This window comes from Mustela nigripes, chromosome X (assembly GCF_022355385.1).
Source record: "Mustela nigripes isolate SB6536 chromosome X, MUSNIG.SB6536, whole genome shotgun sequence".
NCBI lineage: Eukaryota > Metazoa > Chordata > Mammalia > Carnivora > Mustelidae > Mustela > Mustela nigripes.
In genome coordinates this window covers 50,687,181-50,701,783 of record NC_081575.1, presented here as the reverse complement: position 1 = coordinate 50,701,783, position 14,603 = coordinate 50,687,181, and the positions used below count along the sequence as shown (strand labels likewise).

The 14,603-nt window shown below is 33.8% G+C and overlaps 1 protein-coding gene across 1 annotated transcript in view; it reads left to right on the top strand.

Annotated features, from left to right (window-relative positions):
• The window catches only part of DIAPH2 (diaphanous related formin 2), a 987,699-nt gene that overhangs the window by 608,778 nt on the left and 364,318 nt on the right, over nucleotides 1-14,603 (top strand). Inside the window, exon 24 of the mRNA XM_059385748.1 lies at nucleotides 7,310-7,435. Coding sequence (XP_059241731.1) covers nucleotides 7,310-7,435 — 126 coding nt within the window. The remainder of the gene's footprint in view (nucleotides 1-7,309; nucleotides 7,436-14,603) is intronic.

Here is a 14,603-nt window from a genome sequence, read left to right as displayed (position 1 = left end):
CTCTTAAATGTGTATCAGTTCTCTTATATAATATGTAATTGAAGGGTCTTTACATTTAAAATCTCCCTTAAAATATTGGTTTTATACTTTACTTTTATTAAAACTATGAATCAGAACAGATCTATCATTTAAAATATTTTGAGTAAAGATCAAGGCACTCTCAAATATTTGCTTGAAGCCAGGAAAAAAGTCCATGTATATTTTTCAACTGAAGTAAGTAGATAAATAAGATTTGCTGGGAAAGTTTCTCCCTACATATAACTCAAGAGAGTATACTGAGCTTAAAAGGTTATTTATGGAGTACAAGGAAGGAAGCTATAATAAAGAACTTGATAGATATAATTTAAATTTTTAATGTTATAATTCAGATTCAGTAATTCAATAGCAAAAATAATTCAATAATAAAAGTAATTCAGATGTAAAAAATGAAATGAGAGAAAAAAATTGAAGTGCCACCAGACTGACTAATCAGTCATTGAAAATGCCTGTAGTGGAAATTTACTTAGATAGAAAACGTTTGCACTGTCATTAAAGAAAGATCCCCTAATTTATATTAGTGAACTAAATAATGGCAGGCACAAAAATATACCCTGAGTCTGAGATGATGCAGGAGACAAACTTTTCTAACCCACTCTGGCATTTTATTGTTCTTGGAACTGTAAGTACTCTACATTTCCCACCACATCCAGTAAAAATATTTCAGACTCTCTCTTGCCTTTCTCCCCCTCAACTCCCTACACACATTCTCTCTCCTTCCGTCCTTCTCTTTCTCTCTTTCTCAATATTGGAAGTCCTGGAGGCTAGGACCTAATTATTTTTTAAAGGTTTTATTTATTTGACAGAGAGAGAGCACAAGCAGGGGAAACAGCAGGCAGAGGGAGAAGCAGTCTTCCTGCTGAAGGGGAGCCCAATGTGGGGCTCCATCCCAGGACTCTGGGATCATGACCTGGGCTGAAGACAGACACTTAACTGACTGAGCCACCCAGGCATCCCAGCTAGGGACCTAATTAAATAGTTAAACAATCAACACTGACTCCCAACTTTTAGGGCTGAAGCAAATGTACTTCAGGCAGGTAAACACATGTTAATTCTAATGCTCAAAATAAACCTAAATAAAACAAAAACAAAACCCTGTTATCTTTTATGCAAGAAAAGAAATGCTAGAAAGCCAAAATAACTAACTTGTAAATGTTGCAGAGGAATACAGACTACTGCACAGGTTTTAATTTCCAGAAATATATATATATTTTTAATTTGGAACTTGCTAATATCTCTAACAAATTGGGTGTTCATTAGTATAATTGTCACTGGTTTCCAGACCTAAAATTCCATGTACCCTGTAAAACCTACAAACAGGAAACAGTCTGTATTTAGTCCTTTTGATTAGAAAGGAGGTTAATATTGTATTAAATTAGATATTTAAAAACATTTTATACTTAATAAATTTAATAAATATTTAATAAAAATATTTGTTATTTTATTATATTTATTAAGATATTTAATAAAATATTATATTAAATATATTGAATTATATTAAATCAGACCATAGTGTGGTAGCAACTACGAAATAACTGCTTTTTTTTATTATTGCTATTCAGATTACATCTAAACTGTTGTTTAATTCTTGGTGGCACATGCATAGTAGGAATTTTAATTCCTGCAGTAAGGTAGGGAAAAGAGAGAAGAATAGTGAAATATGAAATGAATATTTATAGATTACCTATATGTACCAAGTATAAAGATAGAAGCTTTATATTCAGCAAATCATTTTACTTTAATAACCAGCTTTAGGGAAGGTATTATTATCTTCATTTTGCAAATCAGGAAATGAAAACCCAGAGAGAATAAGAGATTGGCTCAAGGTAACCCAACTAGTAGTTGATATGGAAAAAATTAAAACCTAAGTGGATCTGACTCCTAAGATCATGCCTGTCCCCTAATTTAAGTGACATGGTATGTACGAATGGGCACAGATTTAACTTAAGTTTCTGACCTTCTAGGTCCTAGAGACATTGCTTTACATTTATAATTTCCTGAGAAGATATCACTGGGCTCATATCATAGCCTTGTTTGAGCTTAGTACATACCTCATACAGTTTTTGTATGGATTAGATGAGTTAATACATAAAACTAGTTAAAATAAAGTGTACACATAGGAGCACTTGGGTGGCTCAGTGGTTTAAATCCTCTGCCTTCAGTTCAGGTCATGATCCCAGGGTACTGGGATCGAGCACAGAATCAGGCTCTCCACTCAGTAAGGAGCCTGCTTCCCACTCTCTTTCTGCCTGCCTCTCTGCCTACTTGTGATCTTTGTCAAATAAATAAATAAAATCTTTAAAAAGAAAAGTCTACACATAGTAAGTACTCACTGAATTTTAGTTATTACTTTAGAGTTCAAATAATAACTAACCCCTATACCTTAGGAAGACTAGTTGTAGGAACTTGGGTTTTTGTAGCCTGGGCAAATTAAAAAGATGCAAGTGACCAGGTCAGGGTCCTAAGGTCAAGTCCCACACTGGGCTTCTTGCTCAGCAAAGAGTCTGCTTGAGTTTCTCTCTCCCTCTAACTCTCCCTCTGCCCCTCCCACTCATTCTCTCTCTCTCAAATAAATAAATCTTAAAAAAAGGAGAAGAAGAAGAAGAAGAAGATAGAAGTGACATCTTTCCCCTAAAATAGGGAATAGACTTAATCAGTGTTGTTATGAGGCCACATGAAGACTAATTGTTAAGACTTCAAGTAGGCTGATTTTGATTATAAGTAAACAAATTTTTCTAATTATATCAGCTGTCAAAGGAATAAGCCATTTAGGGCATAATGAATCCTCTGTTCTGGATCTAATTTTTTTTTTTCCTGTATCTAATTTATATACCACTGGAGATCCACTGAGCATCTTTTTCCAGGCCACTCCCCACCCCCAAGCCTGGGCCACTTGTCTTGCTCCCCATTTGAAATGGGAAGTTAATGCTCCTGAAAAAGGAGTTGGCCCTGATGGAGACAACCTGGGACTCTAAGAAACCACCTGTAATTTTTGTAAAGCTATGGCCAGTTCAGTAACTTACTCCCTTACATTCACTTTCTTCCCCTTTCCTTCATGCCCATTTCCCTCTGATTATACCCCACTTTCACCCCTAATAAGGCAAGATTTGTCTTAGGTTCTATTTTCTAGGAATGTAGACCATGACACTGTATAACATAAGTTCTTAAAATTTGAGAGGCTTGTTCAAATCTCTTTTAAGTTCACTTGTAAGTCTAAGATACTGTAATTCCATCAATTAAAGGATATACATTTTAAATAATTGTGTTGTTCATTTAATGTAACCATGAAATTGCATCTGATCTAGAATCCTTGGATTATTACATCGCTGATATTTTATTTTCTTTTGTTTAGGCATAAATTACTAATTTATTAGAGGGGAAGACAAAGGAGCCTAGCAAAGGTGTCCCTTCCTTCCCTTCCTTATCCCAGTTCCTTACTTTCCTGTTTGTCTTAAGCATCTCCTACAACCCTGCACCTTTACATATTATTAGACATATTTCAACTTCCTGGTTCTTTTCCATTCTCACTAGTAATTGATATGGTAACTTCCAATCATCATTGTATCTATCTTCTATATGCACATTCACTTGCAGAAGTAGGCATAAATTTGACATATGAATGAAATCATATGGTATTTGTCTTTCTCTGAATGACTTATTTCGCTTAGCATAATACTCCCTAGCTCCATTCAGGTCAATGCAAATTGCAAGATTTTATTCTTTTTATGCCTGAGTAATTGTGTGTGTGTGTGTGTGTGTGTGTGTGTCTTTTTTCTTCTCAAATCTAGGGTTAGGGTGTTATAGTTATGGCCAGGGCTAGGGTTAGAGCCAGAAAACAAAACAAATAAGCAAAGAGAAAGAAAAGAAAGAAACAAAGCCAGAAATAAGACACTTAACTATAGGGAGCAATCTGATGGGTTAAATAGGTGATGGGGATTAGGGGGTGCACTTGTGGTGAGAAGCACTATGTGTTTTATCAGAGTGTGGAATGACTATATTGTACACCTGAAAATAATACTACAGTGTATGTTAGCTAACTGGAATTTAGATACAAACAAATTTTTAAAAGAAACTGAAAAAAGTGGGCATAAAGTTAAATGGGAACCAAAACTTTTTGAAATATGCATATTCACCCAACATTTGTTGAGTTTTATTTATGACAAATGCAGAGGGATAAGCAAAGTATTAGATATAGATACTTCCAATATGTAGGTTGAGGTTTTATAATGGAGGCTCTGTGTTTATGTGCACAAAACAAAAATTATCAAAGTGGAAGGTGATCTGTGGAAGATCACTTGAACAAACAAAAGTGCCTATATATGTTAGAGAATTTGGACTCAAATTCTGGAGGGACTTTTAGAGGACTTAGGATTTGACACGTGAAATTGAGGAGGAAAGATGTCTAGCAAATAGTGCTTTATTCAGAATTCAACTTGATTAAAAATATTGTCTCTTGTTATTTGAGATATCTAGACTTTTGTGTGCATAGTACTTGCTTAGGCTATTTCTGTATTGAACAATCAGAAGATGAAATTACCATTTCTTCTAATGGGAGTATTACTAATGTGACCTAAACCTGGCCTTTGGACACATTTTGTTTATTACGGAATGTTATGAGTTTATTACTTTTATGTAACCTACATGACATAACAAGTTATGAATTTCATACCTTCAAAATTTTTCAATCAAGCACAAGAGGAGAACATACCTTTTGAGTAATTTTTGAGACTCAGCTGGAAAAATGCAAGTGAAAAAAAAATCTGTTTGAAAGCAAGAGGAGGGTGCCTGGGTAGCTCAGTCGGTTAAAGCCTCTGCCTTCAGATCAGGTCCTGGGATCAAGTCCCGCATCGGGCTTTCTGCTCATCAGGGAACCTGCTTCCCTTCCTCTCTCTCTGCCTGCCTCTCTGCCTATTTGTGATCTCTGTCAAATAAATGAATAAAATCTATAATGAACTCCTGAAACTCAACACACACGAAACAGCAAACATATCAAAAAATGGGCAGAAGATATGAACAGACACTTCTCCAATCAAGACATACAAATGGCTATCAGACACATGAAAAAAATGTTCATCATCACTAGCCCTCAGGGAGATTCAAATTAAAACCACATTAAGATATCACCTTACACCAGTTAGAATGGCCAAAATTAACAAAACAGGAAACAACATGTGTTGGAGAGGATGTGGAGAAAGGGGAACCCTCTTCCACTCTTGGTGGGAATGCAAGTTGGTGCAGCCATTTTGGAGAACAGTGTGTAGGTTCCTCAAGAAATTAAAAATACAACTTCCCTATGACCCTGCAATTGCCGTCCTGGGTATTTACCCCAAAGATACAGATGTCGTGAAAAGAAGGGCCATCTGTACCCCAATGTTTATAGCAGCAATGGCCACGGTCACCAAACTATGGAAAGAACCAAGATGCCCTTCAACGGACAAATGGATAAGGAAGATGTGGTCCATATACACTATGGAGTATTATGCCTTCATCAGAAAGGATGAATACCCAACTTTTGTAGCAACATGGACGGGACTGGAAGAGATTATGCTGAGTGAAATAAGTCAAGCAGAGAGAGTCAATTATCATATGGTTTCACTTATTTGTGGAGCATAACAAATATCATGGAGGACAAGGGGTGTTAGGAGAAGGGAGTTGGGGTAAATTGGAAGGGGAGGTGAATCATGAGAGACTATGGACTCTGAAAAACAATCTGAGAGATTTGAAGTGGCGGGGGTGGGAGGTTGGGGTACCAGGTGGTGGGTATTATAGAGGGCACGTATTGCATGGAGCACTGGGTGTGGTGAAAAAATAATGAATACTGTTTTTCTGAAAATAGATAAATCAATTTAATAATTAATAAGTAAATAAATAAAATATTTTAAAAAATAAAGAAAAAGAGGAAATAATTTCCTGCACAGTGAACTCATCCTTTAAATAAAGCAAGCAATGACTGTCAAGCCATTAGTAAATTTTTGGCAGACTTCTCTTATAAAGAATCATTTTGAAGCTTGTCAGAGCTCAACAAGTGGAACTTAATTGGAAAGTGTTATTTGAATTGACAGATTAATAGAAAAAAAATTGTCTTTAGTGTTGGTGTTTGATTTTTAGTCTCTGAACTTCCATGTATATTTAAGGCAATTTCTCCTTATAAAGTTATAAAGGTGTGGGTGTCAATGTGATGAATTTGTGTCAGAAGAGTCTGGCTAAAATTTGCCAGGAGGTTGATTTTGTCAGCTCTTAAATTTTTCATTGCAATTCTGATAGGCCTCTGAATGAGAACAAAATTTACTTTAAAAAAAAAAAAAAAAAAGAATTGTAATAGTACTCTCTGTTTCACAGTCCTTTAATGAAAAGAACAGTGTTTCAGAGCCTGGATTTAAAAACCAGTGTCACAGTCTAACCTACTAAATTCTAATACGCACCTTGTCTTTTCAAGTAGAATCTGCCAAATGCATTGATACTGATAGAATTGCCTTCATTTGTAGTTGGCAGTCATTCATTCATAGAGTATCTATAAAATAGTTTAAAATGTACCTCTGCTAAGAGAGGGCATCATAAGAAAACTGGTAAATGTGCATGTTTTTAGGAGCAGTTTGAATACAGTTCTTAAAATTATTGGTTGTCAATGCAGAGAGAAAAAAGTACAGATAATGTTAGGGGTAATTAAAGCAATTAATGATAGTGTTTGAGGGCACACTGAAGCTTTATTGTTATGTATGTGCATATGTATTTCTGGGGTTTGCTCTTAATTCTCTTTATGTATCAACAGTAACTTTCACATCTCTATGCATATGAAAAGTACTAAGGATAAAAACTTTTATCATAGATGTTGGTTTTTAAAACTCAGGATGTTTCAGCAAAAGAAAAATATTCGAACCCTTTTTATAGTTTATATCATTTATATAGCCAAGAACCTGTATCAACAAAGTAAGATCTCTTTGAACCTTGGTTTCTCTTTAATCTTCAAATTAGATTTTAAAGAATGAATTATTAGGAATTCCATCAATAAATTTAAATAGAAATGGCTTCATTTGAACTAATGGCTGAATAAAATGGTGACATTCTCTTATTAAACATGATTATTTGGGATATTATATTACACATTTTCACTTATGTCATGGAGAGTAGAATCTTCATGAGCAGTAATTCAGAAAAATGTGAGTTGACTTTGTGGAACTATTCTGCACATTAGAAAATAAATGATACTGTTTTCTTTTAGTTTTTTGGAATATTTGGTAAAATACTCTAAATACTTTTGCACATTGTTCTTTAGTTTCAGCTCAAATTCTCAAGAGCAACCTTACAGCAATGGAACAACAAATTATTAATCTGGAACGTGACATCAAGAAATTCCCCGAAACAGAAGATCAACATGATAAGTTTGTGGAGAAGATGACAATATCCTTTATTTATTCAAGCATTTTGTTTATTAGTTTCTCTCTCAATCTCTTTCTCTCTCTCTCTCTCTCTGCCTCTGTGTGTGTGTGTGTGTGTGTGCGCGCGCGCACACGCGTGCGTGCAAGCGCACACGCGTATGCACAAGGAATATGTATTTACTGTGTAGTTCTAAACTTACCAGTCTATCTATTCAGGCTGTCTGCGTGAGTTTGTGTATAGGCTGTTTTTATATCAACAGCATAAATTTTAGTTGACAATGTTTGGAACTGGGTAGAGTAGGCAAGGAAACAATTATATGAGAAAAAAAAAAGGCCGTTTCTCAAAGAAGCATTTCATTTAAAGGTCCAATAAATATGCAAGGTAAGTCTTATAAGGCTTGATTAAACCAAAAACAAAACAAACAATCCCCTTATGTAACCAGTTGGTTAAAGGAAATGATCACCATAAGATTTTTTGGTCAGGCACTTTTTTTTTTTCCTCTTTGCATATGTACAGGTATTTCCTGAGGGCATACATGAATATTAAAGGACAATTCAGAAAATGACTAATATCAGAAGACTGAAAGGATTGAGAAGGATAGGTAAAATGAATGCCTGGTTGGATGGATAGATGAATTGATTAGGAGATTATGTATTTAAATAAATTGTAGAAGCTATGTATATAACATTAAGCATTTCCTTCTAAATAGATACTTTTAAATCCCATTTTATATACAGTACATTCAGATAAAACAGAAATATATGAAAGAAGAACTTGAGATATAGCATTTAGATTGAATTATTTAATGTTAAATCTAGCATCTGAAGATAAACTACATTAGAGCTGGGTTGTTTTTTTTTCTATTTTGGTTTTCAGAAGTTAAAGCCATATCCTCCTCCTCTAGGTTTAAATAAATATCTTGAATTGCTGATCGATCACCATTTTATATCACTAGAAGGGAATAAATACTGTAAATTCTTTATCTGATAATAAGTAAATTCTTCAACAACTATATGGAAGTAACCTTGTTTCAAGGGTAAATCTATTGCCTTTTTCTTCTGTGATATGCTTACTTTCCTGCCAAACTTAGAAATTATGGTACTTAACTCAAATTACTTGAGAATGGCAATTTAGATTTATATGAAAAATGGTTTTTCATTCTAAGGCTTTGGGTTCATGAATTAATACCGTATTTTATGTTGTCCATTAGTGATGCCAAGTACTTTAATAGCTAGGAATACTGGAAACATAAGTTTGTGGGTGACTAGAGGCAGGAAATCCTCAAAAATAACCTTGGATTATATAACTTCCCTTATCAGGATACTTAATGTGAAGATTTAACTTTATGATTTAACTTTGATTAGATTTTCCTTGCAAATATATCATATTGTCTTGTGGCTGAAAACACTACTACATCTTTCAGCTTTTGATTTTGGTTCTTGCCTCATATATTTGAATTTAATTCCTGATCCTTTTGTTCTTTTTAACGTTTTCTTCTTCTGATTGGCTTATGGCCACATAACAACATTAAGGAGGCTTTGTTGCTCATTTATTAAAAAAAAAAAAAAGTAATTTTCGACTCATGAACTTGGCCTAGACTATTTTATTTCTGTCTTTATGCAGGTAATTAAGCACTTTAAAATGAAAATCCAGAGCCTTCTGTATCTGTATGTTACAGATGAATGGTTATTCTTCATTTAAGTGGCACTAAAGTGTAACTGTTTGTCCACAAGGGGATTGCAAATGATACTAAATGTATGGGGCTCTTACTTTGCATATCGTACTTTTTTTGGAAAAAAAAAAACACAGCAATTTATTTTAGGTAAAAAGTTTAAAATATTAAGTTGAGTTGGTTAAAAACTCCAATTTAGGGGCGCCTGGGTGGCTCAGTCCTTAGGCATCTGCCTTAGGTTCAGATCATGATCCCAGGACCCTGGGATAGCCCCTGCATCAGGGTTCCTGCTCAGCGGGAAGCCTGCTTCTCCCTCTCCCACTCCCCTTGCTTGTGTTCCCTCTCTCGTTATCTCTGTCTGTCAAATAAATAAATAAAATCTTTAAAAAATAGTAAAATAAAAAGTCCGAATTAATGAGCTACGATGATAAAACTGTTGCTCAAACTATTCTTGCTTTGGAAGACTCCATAGGCACCCACTGAGAGTTTTAATCTAGAAAATGACAAACAATATACATGATCTTCGTATGTATATATGTTATGTGAATTCTGGTGCTTAGTTAATATTTTTGTACTCTTCTGGCACTTCTGTAAGAGAAGGATATTTTAATCCAGAAAGGATGCTGTAGGGCACCTGAGTGGCCCAGTCAGTAGTTAAGTGTCTGCCTTCAGCTCAGGTCATGATTCCAGAGTCTTGGTGTCCAGCCCCACATAGGGCTCTCTGCTCAGCAAGGAGCCTGCTTCCCTCTCTCTCTCTGCCTGCCTCTCTGCCTACTTGTGATCTCTGTCTGTCAAATAAATAAATAAAATCTTAAAAAAAAAAAACTCAGGAACTTCAATAACATTAAATTAAATCACCACCTTTTTGGTGCATGCATGTAAAATATAATCAGATTTAGAAAGGATAATCCAAAACTTTTTAAAGGAAATGTAAAAAAATAATAATAATAACCAAGAAAGTAAAAAGAAAAAAAAAAAGAATAAAACCTCTTCTATGAATGGAGAGTGGCTCAGGCTTATTTCTGCATCCTGAAAAATAGCCAATAGCTTTAGAAGGAACCTTATCAGCTCCGTCTCCCTTTCTCTGTCCAAAATTGGTTGCTTTTTCTGACTCCAAAAAATAGATGGGAAGAGTAAACAAAACTAATTTTATAAGGAAACGAAACGGGGAAATGTGAGGAAATTGTCTTATAAATCTAACAAGTAGGGAGGTTTTAGGATCAAAGGGGATGATCTGTTATGGATAAACCAGCACTATATATATACAGGAATGCACATTGTTCAAAAACCTAAATAATCATGTAGGGAAATTATTGCTATTACCCTGATTTTTTTTTTAAAGCAAAGTTCTTGGTATTCTTCATGGGCTTATGCTCATTATAATATTGGAAGTTGTAGTTCACTTGTGCAGTGAATTAAAATAGAATCTATATTTTTTTTACTAAGTTTAACAATGGTAATATTCTCATTTATTGAATGTTTCCTTTGTATTAGACATTCCTAACTTTACATATTTGAACTTTTCAAAGATGTTCTTATTTATTAAATGAGGAGTATTTTCCATATCTGATGCTAAAACTGACCACCCTTATGCCTGTTTCATTATTTTAAGCTCGAATCGTGTCAGAATAACTTCAACAGCTCATGAAGTTATTTGTAATAGCCCTGTTGGTTTTAATTCATTAATTTCTAGAGGCTTCTCTTTTTCTCTTTGAAGGTTACAAGAAATTATATACTCTACGTGTGTGTTTGTCTCCTGTTGCTAATAATGGTGGGGTGAGGTTCAGAATGACACCTGAAATCACAGAGTTTTGAAAAACAGCCCATACTAAAAAGAGATGAGAGGCAACACTGTGAATGGACTGCTAACCAATCCTTAGGACTGTTCTCTGATTTGACATTATTTGTGGGTTCCGATTTTTGCATTTGTTTTTTTCTTCTTCACCAGTGGTGTGGCTGCACAAGAGTCTTTCTTGCCTTTTTTTAAGACAAAGCATCACTTTTACTTACTGCTCCTTGCTTTTTCTGACAGGAAAGAACACCATTCTTAAAAGAGGGCTTCTTAGACTTTTAAATATGTGTTGTGATTTATTCTTCGCATCTTAAACTGGATAAAAAGCATATTAACAACAATGTTGACCTTACTGCTTATATCCTGTTGACAAATTTCTTACATTTACTCACATAGGTTTTGTCAATGACAGGGCTGTCTGTTGCCCAAAACCAGCTTAGCTTTTTGATTGACTGATGGCAAAATCATTTCACCAACTGGAGGGCAGGGAGTGTAACTCAGCAGCAGGGGCACCTTTAACAAGTTGACAAGAAGAGCTAACAGAAGGTTAATGACATTAACACCCATCAACTATCCACTCCCAGGATTTCCTCATAGTAGGAAGGAAAGTCTTTTGAAGTAGTTAAAAATTTTATTCCACTTTCTTTAGTAAGAGAATTTTTTTCAAGATGAAAAAAACCCGCAGTTATTATTCAACCACAGTAATGTTAATCACATTTGAAAACGTGCCAGTAACAGGTTTTTGTGAGGTAATGATTCACACTTTGTGAAGTAAATGCCGTGTAATCACCAAAACAAAAACAAAAAGAAATGTCAAAAGCTAACTCCTCCCCACTTTTTTCATATGGATATAGTAATCCAGACTGTTTTCTAGCTCCTGAAGAAAAATGGAGAACCTTAGACTAGTCTGGAGGAAATTTCACTGGATCTGAATCTCTTTCATTACCTGCAAATTGCCTGCTGGTCTCAAACTCAGAAAATTAGGAGGTTCAAAGCAACAAAGCAAACTTTTTTATGAGACTGCTCAGGGAGAGAGGGTCCAGGATTAAATCAACCAACCAACAAATAAACGTTGTCAGTAATGGAGATAATCCATACACTGAAAAGCAAATTGTTTTAGGAAACCACATAGGGAAAATACTGCCTTTTTAAAAAGGAAGATAGTTACCATTCTTTGAAATACACACTCTTCATAATAGTATCAAGTCTTTTAATTATTTGTGCCTTGATTTGAAATAGTCAAATATAATAATAAAAGTAAAAGTGATAATAAAATAGTAATAATAGCAAACTGTTTCGGGAATGTCATGTGCCAGTCGCAGTGCTAGGAATATACACACAAATATGTATACACACACACACACACTCATACACAAATAATCTCAAGTAATGTCCAAAGCAATCTTATGACTTAGGTACTACTATTAAAACCACTTTAAAATATCTAAATATTGAGTCTACAGAGGTTCAAAGATTGAACCACATGTGTGGGATCACATATATAGTAAGTCTAGTTAATGAGAGCCAGGATTCAAGTCTTGATTTTTCAGACTCTAAACCTTGTGCTCATAGCCATGGTATTGTATAGCCCTGGAATCAGAAAACTTTATAAATCTGAGATAAACTCCACATTTGTTCACTGTCTAACTATTTATTGTTTCCTTTCCAGTCTCCCTCAAATGGGAGAAATTTTCTTCTGGAAAGGTTTGTAAACTAAGTTAAAAATTAGCTGCTCACTTATACCATCTCCTCTAGAAAGCCTTCCTTAATCATTGCAATAAAAAAAAAAAAAAATTTCCCTATCCCTTCATTCTTACAACATCTTAATACTCTGATTATTATACTTGCTAGCTTACTTATTCTCTGCTTATATGCATGTCTGTTTTGCACACTGGGTTATTAAGTCTTTTGAGATACAGATTCTTACTCACTTTTGAGTACTCTGCAATAAACCTGGCACAGTGCTTTGTAGAAAGTTATCTTAATAAATGTTCTGCAAGTAAATGGAAAGCCTTAGCTTCTTATCCTGTCATAACTTCAGTTTGACAAAAGAAAGGAGTCTAAAATGTTTCAAATATTATTCCTTTGTTATGTTTTAATTTAAAATGAAGATACTAAGAATTATCTCTTAAATGGAAGTCACATTCTAAGAAACTTTCTGAATGGAGCAGGTGTTTTTTAGGATCTGTCAGGACAGAAGTTTTCTATTAGAACAGTCTTGCTTGTTTGAACTTCAGCACAAAATTACCTAGACTATGAGCTATCTATTTCAAATTTTGTTTAGGGAATTGATAGACATTTGGTTCATGATGCTAATGGTGAGATGAGAATATACTTCTCAGTTTAAAGGATGCATAAATCCTTTTAGGCCACTAGAGACTTAATAGGGGAAACCATCTTTTCAGAACATAAAATGGGATGTATTTTGTCTGAAAGAGTTAATGTACCCCCCCAATCTGACAAATTCTCATTATTCCCACCAGATGCTAAGTTTTAAGAGATTACAAGTTTTTCTATAAGATTTATTAACATTGAGCAGGGATGACATTTTTTTTAAAAGCTTAAAAAAATAAATAACCCAATATAGTTACTTTTTTTGATGTGCACATGTACTAAATAACAGGTAACATACAAATGTCTTTATATATATATATATGCATATATACATATATATACATATATATACATATATATATTTTATATACATATATATACATATATACATATATATATTTTATACACATATATATATATATAATTTAAAGCCATTTTGGTATTTACAAGGGCATAAATTGGGTATCATACCATATCATAGATTCATAGCATGAATCTATGAGTTCATTTCCTTTTGTTTTGATTTAAAATTTACTAAAACTTTATTTTCATTTAAGAAAGGCATGTATAGCGTGTTGAATATGCAGTTTATAGACAGTGAAAATGATATTAGTATAACTATTCAAGTAATACACTCTTGTAGTAAACTCTCAATCATGTACTATTTCTATAATGTAGAAAAATATATCAGTATCTTTACCTATAGTAGAAATCTATATAGTTATTTATAATTAGGATCAGTTTGAGATATAGTTTATGAAAATGACAGCAAGTAAACTTAGCTTTTCATTGAATATTTCTAGCTCTTTTCTACTGGTTTTAAACTTCAATATATAGGAGATGAATTAGCTTTATAACATAACTACCAAAAAACATGCAAGAAAAAAAACAAGTCAGTGTGTTTAGTAATCATGTGTTACAAAGGTAAAAAAGGATAATAACCAATTTCATTGTTCTAATTCATTAGTGAAGTTAGAAAGATAAAAAAATATGTAACCAACATCACTAAAATTACCCAATTGAATTTTGATGAGAATGGAAAATCAATGAAAAATTAACAAAAGAACTATAGAAAAGCTTTCCAAAATCATCGGTGAGAAGAGGAATATGACATAGTCACCAATTGATGTTCTTTGGGTAAAAAAATGTCATGAGTAACAGTTGAAAATGGTTCTTAGGGGTGAAGGTATCAACCCCTCTCTACCTCATCAAAAGCAAGCATTTAGTAAATGTCTTTCTCATGGCTACTAAGGTATTATCAAATTTATGCATAGAAAATCTGTTCAATTACTGATCTCTAGATTCTTTTTTTTTAATATAATTTTTTATTTTTTATAAACATGTATTTTTATCCCCAGTGGTACAGGTCTGTGAATCACCAGGTTTACACAC